Genomic DNA, 20,296 nt, shown 5'->3' with positions numbered 1-20,296 from the left:
GTGAGTTGCCAGTCAGTACCTCCCTGACATATCCATCAGCACAGCAAGCCTGGCACTGCCTGCACCCTCCCAGCAAGGCAGAGATATGTTCTTTGTTCTTTGCCCCTTCTTTTGATCTGTGTTATCCTGAGAATTTCAAATTCTTGGAAACAGACCCTCGCCATGCCATGGCTGAGGAGAGCTGCAAAAAACAGGGGGGGGGGACATCAATTGGACAACTATCCTATCTGTTTCTTCAAATACCTTGTTATTATTGAATGAGAACTACACAGGGTTGAGGTACTAAAAGGTAAATATTTCCTCCAAGTTCTCTTGCTCTTGGGCTATAAAAACCCTGGCAAATAATCATTTTGCCCTTCTAGACAGAAGACAAAAGTAAAGAGACCATATCCGTGTACATGAGATTCGTATTTCCAGAAAGGCCAGCCTCCACGTGCTATTGAACCAGTTCTTTATTACTGTCACTTGCTTGTATTTCCCTGGCTGCCATGGGCGGTGGAGCAAGCATGCTGCCTTTACCAAACTATCTCCCTAACATGAATGTTGTCTTATCCAAACTGCACAATGACTTTAGCAAGATAAATGTGTCAGGACTTTGACATATTTGCATAGTCCTAGGGAGGGCTAGGTGCAAAAGTTTACAGAGTGAGGAACTATCTCGGCTATTGACACTACTCCAAAGAGTGTGTGTTTTATGAGGGTAACTCTTCCCACTTGGGAATTGCTGTTTGGAGGGGAAGGGCTTAAGGCTGCAATCCTATACACACTTACCTGTGGGCGGAGGGAGATGGTAGATACATATAGGATTGCGCTGCCAGTCAATTTAGGTTGCAGTCCTGTACCCATTTTCCTGGGAGTAAGCCCCATTGAACTCAAAGGGGCAATTCTGGGTAGACATGTATAGGATTGTGCTGATAAAGGCAAATGCTCCTGTGAATGAGAGTGGGGAGGACTCATCATCCTTCTCTTGTAGAATCTGGTACACATGTTGGCTTCCTTCTCCTGGTTTCTCTTTTTTCCTATTCTTACTTAATGGCACAAACTGTAAGAAGCACTTTTGTTTCTGAGGCCCAGACCACATGTTACCATAAATATATAGCTGCTGTACCACATCTCCCTGTATCCCCCAGTAACATTAAGTTAAAACAGATGTGTGATGTTTATTACTTCTATTTCCTGCCCTTCCTCCAAGGAGTTCTAGGAGGAGTATATGGTTCTTCCCCTAATTTTATCCCCACAACAACCCTGTGAGGTTAGCCACCTAAGGGTGAAATCCTATGCATGTTAGGCAGAAAAAAGTCCTACAACCTCCAGCATTCCTCAGCCAGCACTGAGTTGTAGGACTTTTTTTCTGTCTAAATATACATAGGATTGCACCCTAAGAGACAGTGACTGGCCCAAGGTCACCAAGTAAGCTTCATAGCTGGGTAGGGATGTGAACCTGGGTCTCCTAAGACCTAGTCTGGCACTCTACCACTATGTTGGCTTTCATGACACGATGCCACCATGTTCAGCATTTCTCTGTCCTTGCTGCACTCCAGTGGTTGCCACCGGCAGTTGCCAGGGAAATGCTGAATGTGATGATGTTGTGCAATGGATCTGCTTTAGCCGAACGTTGCCAGGATACCCAGTAAGATCTAGGCTGACACAGCCCTCAGTTTGATCCCCAAGTCCAGCAACACCTCTGCACTTTTAAAAGTTAAAATAAAATGTCTCTTTCTGAGTTCTCTTGGGTTCTAAGGGCCCCTTCATACATGACATTTTCTTCTTGTAAGATTTGTTAGTAATCCCACAAACAACACACACATAATGAAACATTTCTAAATAGTAACAAACACACTGTGTAAAAATCATGCACACTAGTAGATAGAACAGAAGAGCAGATTCAGCATAACTAGATAGTACGTGAAACATAACTACAGATTCACTTAAACAGACTCAGATATATAACAATCATCCCCCCACCACAGTCTAAATGTAGTGAAATCAGAATTACATATTGAAAATATTTATGAATGACCACAAAAGCTGCAGGTCACAAAACAAGTATCTCAGGTGATTTTCATTTTAATTCTGGATAGCATTGCCTGCTTCCCCACAATTCTGTGAAGGATATCCAGGTTTGCATCACTTTCTGGCTGTGATACCTGAGAGGGAACTGGATGTTCAACATTTTCCTATGATCAGTTCTTTGTAGTAAATCATTGTTTGTAACATCCTAGTCTTTTAGCTCTGCTGTTTTAAATCTGTATTTTAAATCTCTGTATCACTCCTAGATTTTATTCTGGTTGTACTTTTATATTGTGGTTTTAAGCTTTCATATGTTATATTGTTTTTATATTGTTTTATGCTGTGTCTTGTAGTTTTAATATTTTTGAACTGCCCTGAGAGCTTTGACTATTGGGCAGTATAGAAATGAAAGTAAATAAATAAATAGCATTGGACCATCATGCATTAAGTGCACCAGATGGGTTTATTTCACAGCAAACACACACACACACACACACTTTGGGAAGAACTTTTAAAAATAGAAGTACATTCTGTGTGATGCAGTGATTTAATTCATAATCATAACCACTTAAATCTGCTCCTGATAGATTTGCAGAATGAGCTCTAGAGAAGAAGAGTTAAATGGGAAGAAGAGGACAACAGTGCTATTAACTCAGCGCATCAACCTCTCAGCCCTGTAACTGCTTGTTCACCTTAGGCGAGCTCTCCAGACCTCCTTCATTAAGCTGTCTGCTTCCTTTGCTGCAAAATACAAATCACTATCTAATTAGGCTCCATTTGTCTGCTGCTTCTCTTGGCAAGGCACATATGCTCAGACCTTACTGCAACTGGATCTTTGGGAGCAACAGCAATGAATTGCAGCTGTCAATCTTGGGGTGTAGCCTGCTTGCCAAAGCAAACTTTGAGTGCAGAATGACACACTGGGGTTATGGACATTTATGAGCCCACTGTTTTCTAAAAATGAGGTCCCAATACTGTTTATAACATTTTTTTTTTTGCTATAAAGCCTTTCAAGCATGTTAAGCATGGCATAAAATACAATTCGGTGCATCTGAGCCAAAATTATTATTACTATTATTGTTGTTGTTGTTGTTATTATTACAATTCAAAATGAAAACAGCTGGGGCAACTACAAGAATAAAATACCACACGTTTTTTATTGGAAGAATTATGTTCTCTCAGCCAGCTTGCCTAAGTGCCTTCTGAAACTAGCTGCCTTTTGAATGCCTGGTAGAAGTGACCCATACAAGACCCTTTGGGGAGAGAAATTCCCTTGGCACCTCCTGCCACCACTGCCTCTGAAGTCCTGCTCAACACAGAGAGCATTTTCCAAGGGTATCCCTACCCAGGCAGGGGAAGCAGCTGTTCCCTCCCCATCCAGGCAGGGACACCCTTTGCAAGTGCTAATCTGGTGGGATTCATTTTTCCAGAGAGCTCTTCTCTCCCTGCTCATGGAGGAGGCACCCCTTTCCACTGGAGCAGGGAGAGAACAGCCCATTGAAAGAATGGATTCAGTGGGGTCCACGGTTTCATAGGGTGTCCCAGGCACATCCTGTGTGTGTGAGTGTGAGACAGAGACTGAATGAACTGATGTTTGTGAGTATGTGCAGGCTAGGTGTGAGTGGATGCATGGGGTCTGTCCCCACCCAGAATGCAGCCCTTGACAAATTTCCACCAAGGGAATGCTTCCTTCTGTGGTAGGTTTCTCAGGGGTTCATCACATGCAGCTTTTATCCTGCTACTGAGATGGCTCTCTCAGAAGTTTGCAGCCTCTTTAGATGACACCGTTACCTTCCAGGGTGCCTCCCACCATTTCCTCTAGTCTATTTCATGTTTTCCCCAAACGCAAAAAATGTGGTTTTTTTCCAGCCCACAGAACAGGAGCGCTATGACCTCCCTGTGAAATTCTCCCAAAGCGGAAGAAACTGCTGTGTCTGCCTGCTGTGGGCATTTGTTTTCAGTTGTTCGGGGCGCGGTCAGGATGAGATTTGACAGGAGTGAGGGCAAGAATCGCCTGCCAATTGTGTCTCCTGCCTCAGCATTTCTCGATTGGAGGGCGAAGCTCAGAAACAACGTCCTCTGTAGTTTCAGAGCACCCTATTAAGTTCAGTTGGGCTTGCTCCCAGGTGAGTGTGCTAAGGGTTGCAGACTTACAGCATAATTTTACACATTATGTCTACTCAGAAGTAAGTCAGAGGTTTCCTGGGGGATGCAAGAAAACAGTACAGCATAAGTTAAGCTCCGAAAAAGGCTCCCCCCGTCCTTTGCACACATGCCGGGGAGGGAGGAAGGCACTCCCTCAGTTCAAACCATGTGGTTGCCGCATAAAGAAGCCCTTCCTAATCCCTCAAAGAAACTGAAAGCAGGAAGCTCTGGAAAGGATGTAGGTTTTTGCAGGTTTTTTGCTTAATGTAGAAACACCCTCACTCCGGCTATAAACCTAGGGACAGGTGCATACAAATACACTCTCTAGTATGAAGCAGCTGAAAAACTCACCCTTTGTGAGTGCTCTGTGCTGCACCAGAATATTTAGAGTGCCTTCCCATGCAGATCACTGCCATCATGTGGCGCGCCTCCACACCCCTACAATACACTCCCAGTAGCCACCCCTGCCACACCTTACTTTGGCCAACTACTTACACCACACACAACCTGGGAAAATAACTTCTCATAGGCTTCAGACAGTATCAGCACCCTTCTGAACCACAACATGGATGGTGGTGGTGGTGATCTCTGGAATAAAGGGGACATGCCTGTGTGTCTAACTGGGTTCAGCAATTCAGATGTATCTGGGTCAGTGGGAAGCTACTGAACAGAACTGGGATTTGAAGACCATTGATCTGCGGAAGTGGTGATGTGCCTTTGTTGCTGTGGGGAATAGACACAGAACCTTATGGCCTAAACCAGACACTCAAAGAACAAATGGCAGTCATGTCTTATTGAACTGGGCTATTCCAGCCTTCCCCAACCTGGGGCCCTCCAGATGTGTTGTTCCTACAACTCCCATCATGTCCCTCCAGCCAGCAGAGCTCTGCTGGCTGGGGGCGGGGGGAATGACGGGATCTGTAGGTCAACACATCTAGAGGGCCCCAGGTTGGGGAAGGCTGAACAATTCTTTTGTTTCCTGAACAGTTTTATTTTATCACTGGTGCGTGTGCACGTGTTTGTGCAGGAGGCACTCTCCAGCTTAGGTAAATCTCATTCCCTTTCTGGGCCTCACCGAGTCAATGAAGCTCTGGCGGATTCTGAGGTGCATGTAAACTTTATTATTATTTTTTTAAAGACATGCACCTTGTGGCTTTCTGGAAGGATGGCGGTTTGTTCTCTGTCTCTCTGCAAAGTTGTCTCAGTCAGATCAAAGGAATGAGTGGCAGCTGGCGATGGGAAGGAAATGCCATGCCGCTCCATTTGTGCAGCTGCTGGCGGAAGGCGGCTCCAGATGCTCCTCCTGAGACCCATCCAAGCTCTGAGGCTATTTTTCCATTAGAAGCAGCCCATTCATGCTGCTGTCAGAGCACCATCACCTCTCCGTGCGGGAGAGCACACTCGCGCGCACCAAAACATGGAAAGGCAGACACAGGACTCACCTGGCTCTCGAGGGAACACTCAGGTTAGTTTGAGATGTCAGATGCGTAGGCAGAAAAGAGGCCATAGGTTGCGCCACTGCAATGCCCCAGGAAACAAGGACGCTGAGATGTGGGTAGTACTGCCCCTCATGTAGCGTGTGTGACTTGGCTGGCTGACTTGAGTCACTGGGGCCTGGCTCCTGCTTTACAGACAAGTCTCTCGGGTGCCCCTGTTCTCTGCTTCTGATTCACAGCCCTCTCACAGGAGTGGGAGATGCGAAGAGGGGCTGATGTGGTTGGTCTTGCCTTGTAGCATTGTGCATGTCTGCTGAACTAGATGGCCATTTATTTCTTCCATCCCTGTGTCGAGATTTGCCTCTCAAATCAACATATTTCATTTGTTTTAAACACCAGGTACTTGCATTATGAAATCAGATTATGTACTGTTGGCTTCTCATCCTGTGTTCTGTGGAAGGAACTGGAGTGAAGAGAGGAAACGTGTGTGGTCACCTGTATTTTGCAGATGGTATCCTTTTTTTGACATTGACGTCTGAAAGCAGAAAACACTGGTACAGCTAGGTAATTTAAGACCTTGGACTAAATGGTCCTATATCCATCCACCCCTTTAGACAACCATGCTGCAGATTACGTCAGATGTGAAACGCACAACTAACATTTCAGTTATCCCTGCCCCCATCCATGATTTACAACTGCTTCCACATTCCTGATAAGTTAGAACAACAACCAAATGCTCTGCCAACCCTGATTTTTTAAAAAATGTTCTGAGCACGTGCAATTTTGTATTTTAAACTCACAGAAATCATAGCACCATCATGACTACAGGAATAAAATGGAGTTTCCTTCTGCTGCCCTCAACACCTGCCCCTCTCTGGGTGATCATCCCCCCCCCCCTGCACCACTGCCAGAGAAACTAACATGTGAAGCAGTACTGAGAGACAAGGGCTGGAAATAGGACCCAGAACATCAGACTTGATTCCAGTCTACTTATTTCTTTTGCCAGGAAGAATAACCAGCCTGATGGAAAACAAATTTGCTTTTAATTCATCTTGTGGTAGCAGAATATAAAGTTAAATAAATATAAATATAAATATAATTCCTACATATAAATATAAATATAAATATAATTCCGACATATCTTTCCTTTTAAAAAGGAAGTAAATTATTCACGTTATGTTATGTGGGTGCTTTTATCATGCCATCATCCTGTTATGGAGGGTCCAGACATCATCATCTTCTACTTGTGACCCCCCTGAGTTTTCTATTTGTTCTTTAACACAGCAAATCCATTAAGGAGAAAAAGATGGAACAGCTGCGCAATGCCTTCGGTTTGTCAGCGCTAGGAGTCCTCTGTCAGGAAGCACCCTCAGTTTGTGGAAACTTAGAAGGTATCTTTTGGGGGAAATGAAAAATCTGTTTTATGTTTAAACCTTTCTGATATTATTACATTTATATCCTACATTTTTTTCCTCTTGCAAGGAACTCAAGGTGGCTTGCATAGTCCTCCTCCTCTCCATTTTATTCTCACAAGAAACCTAGGTTAGGTCTGGCTGAGAGACAGTGACTGGCCCAAAGCCATCCAGTGAACTTCATGGCTGAGTGGGGATTAGAACCCAGATCTTCAGAGTCCCAGTCCAACACTCTAACCACTGCACCACACTGGCTCTCCTGATTTCTCTCCTTGATCCCTGATCCTTAATAATACTTTGTTCCGCTCATCCCACAGAACTGGTGTGTACTGATTATTAGCGCACTCTCCAGCTTACCTGAACCTGTGGGCAGTCCAGTGCCTTTTCAGCCTGAGGTTTTTAAATACCTAGCTGGCAAATCTAAGGGCTTCTCCATGTGGAGCTTTTATCCTGCTATTGAGATTGCTCACTCACAGAAGTCTGCGTACCCTTTAGATGACGCTGTTAACCTCCAGGGCATCTCCTGCACTAAATGACCTTTATTCCATTTTTAAATAGATGGGAGATAATGAGGTATCAAATTACCCTGCTTGTGTTCTGCTTGAGTTGCCCCCATGAAAAAGGAAACGCCACAAGAAGAGGAGCTAGATCAAATGAGACATACGGAAGACAGATAAGGGGGGGAAGGAGGGGAAAAGGGGAGGGCAAAAGGGGAGGGGGGAAAGGGCTCCTTTACACTGAGCTTTTACCCTGTGATTGAGACTGCTCCTTTACAGAAGTTTGCAGGCTCTTTACATGATGCTGTGGTCATTCAAGTATTCTGCACTAAATGTCATTTGTTCCGTTTTTAAATAGATCGCAGATAATGAGCTATTAAATTACCCCATTGTGTTCTGCTTCAGTTTCCTCCGTGATAAGAGGAAAAGCGGCAAGAAGAGGGGTACAGCTACCCTTGAAAGACCACGTCCACAGCTTGGGGGTCATCTTAGACTCCCAGCTGTCCATGGAGGCTCAGGTGTCAGCTGTGAGCCAGACAGCGCTGTACCAACTCCATCTGATACGGTGGCTGCGCCCCTACCTTCCCGACCATCTGCTCCCATCGGTAGTACATGCCCTGGTCTCCTCTCGTTTAGACTACTGTAATGCGCTCTACGTGGGGTTACCCCTGAAGACGGTTCGGAAGCTGCAGCTGGTACAGAACGCGGCGGCTCGCCTGATTAAAGGCAGCCGCCGGCGAGATCACATCACTCCAGTGCTGAAGGAGATGCACTGGTTACCAGTTGTTTTCCGGGTCAAATTCAAGGTGTTGGTTTTGACCTTTAAAACCCTATACAGTTCCAGCCCAGCCTATCTCAAGGAGTGCCTCCAGCAACACCAGATAGGCCACTCAACAAGATCAGCCTCAGATGTCCTTCTCTCTGTCCCATCAACCAGGACAGCTAGGCTGGTGAGGATGAGGGAGAGCGCCTTCTCTTGGTGGCCCCCATTCTGTGGAACTCGCTCCCTAGGGAACTCCACCATGCCCCCTCTTTAATGAGCTTCCGTCGTGCATTAAAAACGTGGTTGTTCAGGCAGGCATTTGGGGTGGGTTAGGGTAATTTTAGAAATGTGATGTATTTAATGTTGAATTTTATTGTTTTGAACTGTTTTTATTGTTGTACATCGCCCAGAGTGGCTGGGTGACCAGCCAGATGGGCGATTAATAAATTTAAGAAAGAAAGAAAGAAAGAAAGAAAGAAAGAAAGAAAGAAAGAAGTGAGATCAATGAAAGATAGTGGAAGACTCAGATACAGGGAGAAGTGGGGGGAAGGGGTGGGAGAAAAGGAAGAGGGTGAAAAAGGGAGTCGTTGTGATCCTGCATTTAAGATGGAAGAATAAAGTCCTGTTTTAAATGTGGGATTTTAGGCTTGTGTAGAGATGCTCTGAGCCTCAAGCCCTTTTAAAAGCACAAAGATTTTAGTCTGCTTCCATAGCAGTGAGTTCTGTCTCTTGAACTCAGAGGAAAAACACAATTAAACATACAGATAGCCACATTTATTTTATTTTATTTTAAATGATTTTTAGGGTCAAACCCTCTCATTAAAATGGCTTGAAACCATGTCATGCTCATTCCAACTGGTAAGCTACTCATTTGCAGTGCCTGGCAGCTAATCATGATGGTTGGCATCTCTCCAAAAACTTTGTGGCAAAATGCTCCGGAAGTTTATTCAAGATACAAATTAAACTTGAATTCTTCACTCATCTGTACTTTAGTCCCATTGGCTCTCCAAGAAATACCACTAGGCTGATGTCAATGACTAAGCTCCTTTTTGCTGACTCGGGCCCACAGGCCTGTTGGCTTCACCAAAATACACAGGGCAAGCCAGCTCTTGGTTGTTGCCCATCCATCAAATCAAGGCTGCTGATGGGATCCCAAACTAGCTGTGGCTCTGGGAGGCCCCTTAGTTGTTGAGAGCTGGAGCTGCACCTAAAATCCCATGCCATCTCCATTTGTTTATTCCACTTCCTGCTATCTGAATCCCTTTACCATGGACATTCTAGCTCCCTTTCTGCCAAGGACTGGGTGGCATAGCACACCTACTGTTTGCTTTGGCAGCTTCCCTCTCATCCTTGTGTTCTGCCAAAGCTAGACTGGATAGCCTGACAAGGAAATAAGCTGGATGGAAAACTTTCTGCATACCCTCCAGCCATGTAGCCATGGAAGAGGAGGTATTGTGTGATGGAATGGAGCTGGCAGGGCCAGAAGTAAAACAAACACAGTAGTGGGGAGGGGGAGGGGGATGATTTACGGCCCCATCACTCTGTTTTCCACCTTCGCATCCATCAGCAAAGTTGTTTCCCAAATATGATTAAGGTTGCTTGGCAGCTAGCGGGCCTGCAGCTCTGACCTGCTGCTCTCTTGCCCTTCTTACCCTTCCCACTGATCTACCCTTTGTTCCTGTACTCATGCCTCCCCTTAATGTGGGGAGGACATCCTGCCCCTCCCCCTTGAAGTATCTCTGGTAGATTTCTTCTTATATTCTTTCTTCTTGAATGGAACACATTACTGCCCTGGTGAACCCTTGCTGAACCTATTACATATGTCACACAAGCAATCCCCAAAACCACGTAAAGCATGGAAAAGATAAAGACTTGTGTGGTTTTTGTTTGTTGCTGATAAAGAAAGCCAAAGGTAACACATGTTACTTCCTTTGAGCTGTACCGTAGGTAACCACTTCGAGTTGCATCTTTTGATCCCAAAACGACAGGGGGCAGGGGCAGGTCAGCCAATAATGGGCAGAACCAGGCACATTGGAGTGGGACCTGGACAAGGGGAGTAGGTCGGGGGACAGACAGAGGATTACATCTGGATGGTAAGGGCAGAATCCTGGGGGGTCAGGGCCTCTCTCTCTCTCTCTCTCTCTCACACACACACACACACACACCCAGAGAGCCAAACATCCAAACTGTGGAAGTGTTGGATCAATGTGTAGAGTCACTAACAGAAGAGGACCAACAAACTGGAGCTCAGTCCAGACAAGATGGAGGTACTGTTGGTGGCTGGTTTGGCTGTCTCGTGAGACGGTATTCAACCTTTTCTGGCTGAAGTTGCGCTCTCCCTAAGAGATCAGCTTTCCAGTTGGGGTAGGGGGGGGGGGTGTTCTCCTCTTATTGAAAGCCCAAGTGGCTTCTGTGGCATAAAGCATCTTTCACCAGCTCAGGCTGGTGTACCAGCTGTGGCCCATCGTAGACAGTGATATGGTTAGCTATGCTCTGGTAATCTCCCATTTAGATTATTGCAATGCGGTGGAAGTTGGGCTACTTTGAAGACTACTCAGAGATGTCATTTGGTACAAACTACAGAGGATCGGATATTGACTGGGATGACCAGATGGAATGTACATCACCAGTTTGAAACAACTTTTTCACTTGTGAAGCTCTGGCTGGTTCTTGAATGCTCACCCAAAGGGGCTAACCTGGTGCCAAGTTCTATATCTTTTTGGAACCAGATTAAGGGCGCAATCCTGTGGCCACTAGTCAGTGGCTAGATGGCCATAAGATAGGTCAGTTTCCAGGAACCAACCTTGGAGCCTGTGCTCTGAGGTTGGTTCCCCGAGAACTGACCTCCACCCCCTCCCACATCCCCTTGTAGGCAGTGCAGAATGGCCCTCTGCTCCGTGCTCAGAAGAGGAGTGTGGAGTGACAAAAACGGAGAGTTCCTGGGGGCTTGCCAGTGCGGGGAAGTCAGAAATGCCAGCACAACAGATCCTATGCGTCATCCGGCTGCTGCTTCCTGCACTTCGAGGTCCCACAGATGGACAGCCGAAATCAGCTGTCTAGCCGCAAAAGCCGGGCAGGGGGAGCAAGGAGGAGATCCGCTCCTCACCACTCCTCCTGCCCTGCACTGGATAGGTGGTTGCCCCCAGGCTCTGAGGTGACCATCGACCAAGATAGGATTGCTCCCTCTGACCTTTTAGAGTTTTTGCCCAGGCCTTTCAGATCTTTTTAAATATTCCTGACTGTTCTTTAGCCTTTTACAACTGAGCCTGCTGCTTTGCTGGTTTCATTAAATTGGATTATTTATTCTGATCTGATTGTTATTGCTTTTAAATGTTGTAATGCTGTCCTGGGAACCCTCAGACTTAAGAGCAGGTTATTAAATACTTGTAATAAACAAACAAACAAACAAACTACAAGGATAAGCCTCACATTTTGTGACAATACATTCTATACAAAAAGGTGAGTGAGGCTGAAGATAGATGTAATATTAAAGAGAAGTCACAGCACGATCTTCACTCATGGGTATGAGCCCATCTTTATCATTTGCATGACAGCCATACATGCTGTCAAGCTGAACACTGGGTCAACATCCAGTCTTGCCCTCTGCTTAAACATCCACTCTTTGCTTTATTTAAAAGAAAGAAAGAGAGGGAGAGGGAGCGGGAGATTGTTGCAAAATCTGCTCCAAGTGTAGGAATGGGGGAGGTATCTTGTTGATGTCACTGGTTCTAACCAAGCTGCTCATTGGCTGTTGCTGAAACTCATAGAAATGTCCCCACAGCCTGACCCTAGAAAAGAAAAGAAAAGAAAAGAAAATGTACATTTGTAGAGAACGCAAGGAGAGCACTTCCAAACCAACACACTGCTTTTCAGATGCTACATCTAGAGCAGCCTTCCCCAACCTGGTGCTCACCCAGCATTCCTAACCATTGGCTATGCTGCCTAAGCTGAAGTCCAAAACATCTGGAGGGCACCAGGTAAAGGAAGGCTGATGCAGGGCATGGGTTGAAGATAATGTTGTAACAATGTTGGTAAAACTAAGCATGTCTGAGTCTGTCAATGGCTGGATGGAAAACCTTTTGAGAACCTATGTTCTAGCTACAAAAAGTATTCCTTACCTTATCATGAAAGTTTGAAATGTTTCCCTAAAGAGTGTGATGCTATGTGTAATATGGTGGCAGAATTATGTCAGTAAAAGTTTATTACTCAACCAGGTGTGAAAAGAACTGCTGTCAAGAAAGAAGGTAGCATCTTGCACCCTGTGTGCATGTATGCATGTGTGTGTTGTTATGCTTAGAAATATTCAGCCATGCGCCACAACCTCACGTGACTCCATAATTCCCTCAACTATGTTGTGTGGATCAATACAGCTCCCATGTGGTTTGAAGGGATCAAGTACACTGAAATGCCACTTCTGAGCCCTTGTAAAAATTCTTTGTGGCCATACTCCGGGAGTAAAGGAATATCCTACATAGGCTCACTGGTCATTGGAAGACTGAAACTACCCTTTCTGCTTAATCCTTCCATTTCAGCCATAGGATAATAGGAAAATTGTTCCTCCAGTTTCAAAAGCAGTTGCTGACAAATAAGAATTTGCTAAGTAGAAAAGACTTGACTACTTATTAGAGATAAAACCATGGATGAATACTAATGAAGTTGTATCTGAATTCCCCTGCACAGCTATAGTTTTAGGGCAGGAAGGATGTAAGGCTTAAGATGCTTTTGCATGTCCAAATGCACTTATGGCAACCAGAGCCTGGCTGGCCCCAGTGGCAGCCTGACCTGATCAGTACAAGGGGTGGGAGGTGATGTTTAAACATTGCGTGTCTCCATGTGACTGTCTATTCATTTGTTTGTGTATGCTGCTTGCATCTGGGTCAACCAGAGGATAAATTGTTCCACATCTAAATGAATAGATCAATCTGATGAAAGAGTACCATGTATAAACATTAACACCAGCTCACATCTCAGGCTGGAACCTGTTGCCAGGAGCATTTCTAAGGACAAGTCAAAAAACTCTTTTTTGGGACGCTTCTGAACTGCCAGGCCAAAATTTTAGTGCTGAATTGGAAAAGAGAGAAGCAGTACTACACACACACACACTTGAATAGCTCCATGACAGGCATAAACAGTTGCAACTTTTCCCAATCCTGCATCTCCACTCTAGAATAAAAAGTTGTATCTGTCTGCCTATCATGCAGTTGTGAAAGGCACATAAAAAAGTAAGGTACCACATATAAATGCAGTATTTCTTTAGAAAGCTGTGAATGGGAAGCCCAACCCAGGAAAATGGAGGGTGTTCTAGGAGAGGAGCAAGGAGGACTGGCTGGTGTGCTGGTGTGTTTTTCATGGTTGATTTGAGATATTTTGGCATGTGTTTCTGCGTATGTGGGGGAGGCTGACACCTTGCATGCCTGCGCTCTGTCTGACTCCTGCCATTGCTTTAAATCCCTCTTCTTTAATGAACTATACATTCCCCCACTAATATTATGAAACAGGCAAAATAATTTCTAAAAAATGTGCCTAACTGAGGCCTGTCAGATTTGTAGCATATTAGACATTAACTTGCCCTCTGAAGCAAAAGTGCTGAACCTCGTGACAATTCTGCCATCCAGGCAGTGAAAGGAAAAGTATCTTTGTCATGTAGCCTCTCTCTCTTTCTCTCTCTCTTTAAATCCCTTCTGACATTTTTAAATTTCATTTTTTGTTTGGCCCCTGGCAGGGAAGAAGTATGCCAGGCCACTGGCCTAGATTAGTCATAATAAGAACATCCACTGCAATTAGAAATAATTTCTTCATGTAGGGTTTCGTGGTGTGCGTGTGCGTGTGCAAGTCTTAGAGGTCTTAGAAAAAAGCCTGGTGGCTCACCCATTGAGTAGTCACATAGAGATATTCAACGTGAATTTTATATGTTGTAAATGCCAGCACCTTAAACTTTATGTAACATATATTATTCAAAAGGAGAGGGGAGAAGGGAAAATTTTCTCTACAAAGGTCTCAGTTTAAGTGTGCCAACTCCTGGCCCCAAAAGACACTCCTAGTCCTTTAATAGCTGGTGACCCGCAGCCCTTGCAGCACAGTCTGGAAGACAGAGCCTGCACTAGCTGATTCCATGCAGCTTTTCAGGAGGATGGGGCTCCTGTGCCTTTCGCAGTGGTAGATGGGAGAATTTCAGCAGGTGCAACCTACCTGAGTGACAGCTGCTGAAATTCTTTCTTTTACAGAGATATGAAAGAGACACGGTTTCATGGGTTTTGCCTTCCAGGCAAGAGGGCTGTACCTTCTCCAGCATGGGCATGCTACTCTCTTGGTTCTCTGCTCTTTCTTCCTCACTAAGCTCTCAAGGCCCAGGAGGAAACCAGGGAGGACACCAGGGAGGACATTGTAGAATTCATACTGAATCTGCTCTTCAAACATCCGTGGGCTTTCAGCAGCTCCCTGAACTTGCCAGCTGCTGGCATTAGACATGCCTGTCCTCTTTTGCATCTGGTTCCTCTAGATTTTGCACATCCCTACAAAGTGTGGATTGAACTGCTCATACTGACCCTGCTCTTTCCACAGGGTGCTATGTGGGCTAACAAGGATGAACACAGTTGCTGTGGGTAAGAAGCTGCATCGGCCACATTTACCACTTCCACAGAATGACTGGAGGAAGATGCAGGTGGCCTGCCATTCTTTGCATCTAGTCACCCTATATCATTGTCCCAAGACTTCCTTATGACACCCCTTAGCAACTGCCTCTTCCCCATGCCCCATTCCTATCTCTATAATTACTTTTCAAATGTGCGTATGCTGTTAAACAATTATTTTGGGGGGGGGGGGTGTCCACAAATCACAGTGCAAGCTTGGAAATGTATGGATTTTGACCACAGATTGTGTTAGAGTCTGTGTTCGCTCCAGAAAGTGCAAACTGGGTAAGTCCTGATAAAAAATTAACTGAAATGAATTTCTTCCTATCTGGGAGTTGAAATCCAAAACATCTGGAGACCTAACTTCTGCCCACCCCTGTCCTAAATCAGCCCCTTCCCAAAGGATGTTTATGATGAATAAGGATGGTAAATATGTATGCTGTTTCCATTGGCAAATATAAAAAGAAATCATTTCTATCCTTCTATCTATGAGAACGTAATTTCCATAATTGCATGTGCTGTAAAAACAGACTGTAAAATAACTAAAGCCAATGTTGTGTGACCCTTATAAGAAGCAAGCACCATTTGGCCACTGGGTAGCATAGTCACCTTATGCAAGAATTCAAGCAGAGGATTCTAAAGCATATGTAGCAACCTAGTAATAATGAGGGGAAACCTGTCCAAACTGAAGGAACTTAGTATGCATGTGTGGTGCCCCACAGCCTGCAACATTTTTTAATAAAATAAAATCAGTGCTCTGCTTCGAATCCTGGCCTTGCCATATAATTCTGGCTGCCAGAACATATACACGCATGAATAAACAAACCTTTCAGTTAGGATGATTAAAAAATAAAACCTAGTATGTCATGAAGACTAGTCACTCTTTAGCTCCTTAAAGAAAGTAGGATCCAGAATGTTTCTGACCCTTTCTTTTTAATGCTTTGCTTTTCATATCTCCAATACTGTTGTTGTTTTTTAAATTCCTAATTACTTGCAGTTTAGCAATTGTTTACAGCCATTGCCATTTCTGCTGAGACAGTCTTCCCCACCCTGGTGCCCTCCAGAAGTGTGAGCCCACAACTCCCAGCATCCCCCAGCCAGTCATGCAAAGAGATCCAATGTCACAAGACTCCCAGGCAATATCAAACCCCGAGCCACCTTTAAATAAAATATTAGGGTTAGTGGTGTTACGTGGAAATGAATTGAAGGCACCTGCCTGGTGTGCAGCTTGATGGTGTCCCAACGGTCGCTTCCAAGCAATGAATGACTGCATGCATACACATTGCCTCCTAAGCCTACAGGATGGATCTGAGCAAACACATTGACGCAACCCACAGCCTTGAGCAAGCCTTTTTTTCCGTGTGCCTTTCAAGGAGGGAAGAGAGGGGCTGTGTTTACCATATACACCCTGACAGGCCACGGGTTGTACTTTGAACTAGAGCCTACTTGCCTGGCTCTAGACCTGCCTCTCACCCGAGCTATACAGAGAAGGGAGCGAGGCGAAAAGCTGGTGGGTGTGCAGGACCCAGTGGGTGGGAAGTCAAAAGATCTCCCTCGGCGCACGCAGGTTAAACCTGAAGGGAATCTAGGAGGCCTGGGAGTGAGCAGAAACATGTGCCAGGGCTAATTTGCTCACAGAGGGGAAAAGGTTAAAGTACTGCTGCAGCTGAGCTCTTCTTCTAGCCGCCTCCCTCTGCTTTAGCCTAGTTGGAACAACCCACAACTGTACTCAGATTAGGAAAGGTGTGTTCTAATTAATGGGAGTGCTGCGGACTCCCTCCTCACTGGCAACTGTGCCTGTGTGCATATACATGTAACCTGGAGGAGGAGTACACTTTCCCTGCCTGCTGGAACAAAGGGATTATTAAAGCAGTCGCATATCACCCTGGGGATTATTTACGGGAGTAGCTTGAAGGAACTTTACTTTCTTCCTATGTTAACAGCTGGGATAAGGAGGGCAGCATGAGAAAAACATCGTACACAGGTGAGTGGAGTAAAACGCTTCTTCAGGGCCGTTGAATCCATAAACTGGGCTCTGTCTATAGGAAAAGAAAGCCTGTTGTTAATCTGGTTTTATCTGCTGTCTGTTTAGCTGTAATGGAAAGTTCAAAGTTGTTTGCTGTACAGGAAGAACATTGAGAAGAAAGCTGAGGGAAATAGACATATGACGTCTCAAAACTCTAAATACACACACACACACAACTTTTATTCTAGATTATAGTTTGGATGTAAAAGATGTGTATTTTTATTGTATTTTTTTAAAAAATCCAGAAATAGTTCAGGAGAGTTTAGGGTTCAAAGTATATGATGAAAATGTGTGGGTGAAGGAAGAGGGACTGAAGATGAGGAAGAGAGAGTGCTGAAGGCAGAAGTCCCACCTACTAAACTCTGGAAGTCCTACTATGACTTCCTGTGGTTTTTAAGATCTGCTTCATGTGTAAGAGTACAAACGGAGATCTAGCATGTACTCATCTCTATTTCCTGACTTGTGAGGTAGTGTATCCGTGTATTTTCCACCACATGTACACCATGGAAAAACGCATTGTTGCCAAGGCCCAATCCTGTGAGAGACAGGCCTAAACTGTAATCAGAAACTGCCAACTTATTTTTAAGTTGATCTTTGGAACCCTAGGGCTAGGAAGCTTCTTATACAGAGTCCTAGAGATCCACACTCTGGAGGGTACATTGTATGAGCTGGAAATCTGAGTTAATTCAGTGGAGTGTGTGTTATTTGCAAGTTGCTGTATCCCAGGGAATCAACTGGCATAAACTACAAATAGATGACTTTGTAGCTCATTGGATGACTTTGGGCCTGTCACTGCCTCTCAGCATAACCTACCTCACAGGGTTGTTATGAGGATAAAATGGAGAGAAGTAAGCCACCTGGGGTTCCTTGCAAGAAGAAAAAAGGTGGAATATAAATGTAATAATAAAGTTCCTTATCAGGATTCATTTGGAATTATGTGGGACTCATATGGTCTCTAAATTTCAGGAATAAGTTGTAATACTGCCCAATTGCAGAATGGTTAGATATGTTTTCCTTAAATCATCTTTCCTGCCTGCATATTAATAAGTTGCTTAGATTTTGCATATATTCCTACAACAGTGATGACACACTGACAATTCACCTTTATTGCCTATGAGATAGCCATTGTAAGTTGTGAGTAGGGATGTACGAAAGTCACTTACCTTTTTGCAGATGTGATTCGGGGGGGGGAGGCACTCCGTGCCTCCCCCTGGAATCCTCCCTGGCCGGCTCCGCTCCGCGGCGGTTCCATGGAGCCACCAGCCAGGGCTGTCCGCAACCAGAGTTCCGGCCGCGGACGGGCTGCTGCATATGCAAATGGCGGCTGCCATTTGCGTCCTGCAAAGCTGCCATGATAGGCTACGTAAGTATTTACGTAGCCTATCATGGCAAGCCAAAAAAAAAAAAAAGCGTACGCAAATGGCGGCGGCTACGGCGGCCGCCATTTGCGTTCCCTATTTTTAGCCGTTTTAGCCTACGTAAATATTTACGTAGGCTATTACAGCAAAAAAAAAGGGGGAACGCAAATAGCATAGGGGGTGCCATTTGCGTTCCTCCCCCACCCCGTTTTAGCCTACATAAATATTTAGCCTACGTAAAGGATAGGGTTGTGAGGGTGCACTAGCCACAGTCTCCATCAACCATGGGTTTCGTGGCTGTGTGAAGTGCTTCTACCCAGGTACATGCTTAGAGCTCCTGCAAGGAAAGATCAGGATCCTCCTTCACATGGAGGAGCTCTAAGAGCATACACTTGTATGCATGTACAACCTCTTCACGTGGCCACCAAATGTGTGGCTGGTGGGAGTTGTGGCCAGCACCCACATTCATAGCAGGGGCGAGGCTATGCAGCACGACCCCCTCAAGTGTTCTTTCAGTGCATGAGGGAGTTTGAGTGAACCGCTCCCCTCCTACTGTGTCAGAGAGAGGTAAAAGCAAATCTTGGGACTGTCATGGGTCATCTGTTTGAAATGGTGCTGTTAGAAAGAGAGCTGTTACTACATTTTTTGCTATGTGCCTACAGACCTCCCCACCTTTCATTATCATGTGCAGGTTTCTTTAGGTAGGTAACTTGTAGTTCCAGTGTGTAGGTATTCTGGTCCCGAATTTGTTTATGAGGTAAAAAAAAAAAAAGAATAAAGTGTGCTTCTTTGAATACATTTTTGCCATACCTTTGGGCCACATACTATAGTGTGGCTCCTTCCCAGAGCATGATCATTCATAGAATAGTAGGGTTGGAAGGGGCCTATAAGACCATTGAGCCCAACCCCCATAATGATGATTATGTCTGAAGCTGTGGGTGATGCGGCTGGGGTCCATGACACATTGCCTTCCGACACTGTTTTTCAAATTTCTAGAAGCTTCTCGCGGAGATGGTTGGGTGTTTTGGTGAAAAGTTGTTACCCCCTCCCCCCAGAAAGCAGGCACTATATTATGCATGGTGTACAATATTCTCCTGTGCAGCTACATTGTCACGGCCCTCCGAATCCTGCCACAAGGAATAATAAAGATCAGTACAGTTGTTGTGATGCAGCTTCCAGGGATCATGGAAACTGTTGTGTAGCAAAGAGAATGTGCTTATAGGGCCCAACCAGGGTTGGCTCTAGGTTTCAGGGTGTCCTTGGTAAGGCGCCATCTGGTGTTCCCTGCTTATATTTGTGGGACCCTGTCTGTGGGCTTACCTAGCAGCTGTGGCAAGGTTGGTGAGCTGCCATTTTAAATTTCCCACAGTGTCTCAGAGCAACACTATACTGAGGGCTTTGTGGGGAATATTAAATGGCAGTTTGCAGGCCTGCTTACTGGTGCAAGGGAACTGCAGCAGATGTCGATGTTGCTGGAGTACTGGGGCCCTGGCAGCTGCCTGAGGGTGCTGGATGCCGTTGCTAGGCCTTGGCCTAAGGAGACATTACATGTAAATCTGTGCAACTGAACTCTGATACCTCCCAGCTTGGGTGGGTGGATGGCTGGGGACCAAAGTAACAGTGAGGAGTAGCTTAACCCTTTCCTCACCCATGGCTTTTCCACTCCAAATCACATCCTCTCTGGTTTTTACCCTGTGGGGTTTTCAATGTACGTTTGCTTCCTGTAGCTGCTTTTCATGAAAATAAAGAGTGACTCTTGGGGTTCATTTACACACACATTTGTATATAACATGTTGTTATACCCTTACTTAACGAAAGACCTAGAGGACAGACTGATTTCCAGGATGGTCCACGCAGTGAGCCCTATTCAGGCATTTCCATTGCCCTCTAAGGGGAGGGAGGCTTTCTGGAGATCCTCCTTGATCCGTGGAGGTTCTTTGTCTGATTTGGAACCCTGGGAACTCAGGTTTCCAAGTAGAGTGGAGAGGTTCCACAGACAGAGGAGGCTGTCTGCTTCAGC

General features: G+C 45.2%; 1 protein-coding gene across 2 annotated transcripts in view; it reads left to right on the top strand.

Annotated features, from left to right (window-relative positions):
* The first annotated feature begins 16,376 nt into the window (after positions 1–16,376).
* The window catches only part of SEPTIN9 (septin 9), a 297,608-nt gene continuing 293,688 nt past the window's right edge, over positions 16,377–20,296 (top strand). Inside the window, exon 1 of one of the 2 annotated variants that reach the window (XM_084838240.1) lies at positions 16,377–16,876. In XM_084838240.1, the coding sequence (XP_084694366.1) occupies positions 16,855–16,876 (22 nt within the window). In that variant the 5' untranslated portion in view covers positions 16,377–16,854. The remainder of the gene's footprint in view (positions 16,877–20,296) is intronic. The other variant, XM_084838239.1, reaches the window with a different exon arrangement.

Source organism: Heloderma suspectum, chromosome 2, assembly GCF_057233095.1.
Source record: "Heloderma suspectum isolate Gila_16-S chromosome 2, 16-S_ref, whole genome shotgun sequence".
Lineage (NCBI taxonomy): Eukaryota > Metazoa > Chordata > Lepidosauria > Squamata > Helodermatidae > Heloderma > Heloderma suspectum.
Note: the sequence above shows the minus strand (reverse complement) of the source record. Positions and strands in the feature narration are given on the sequence as shown.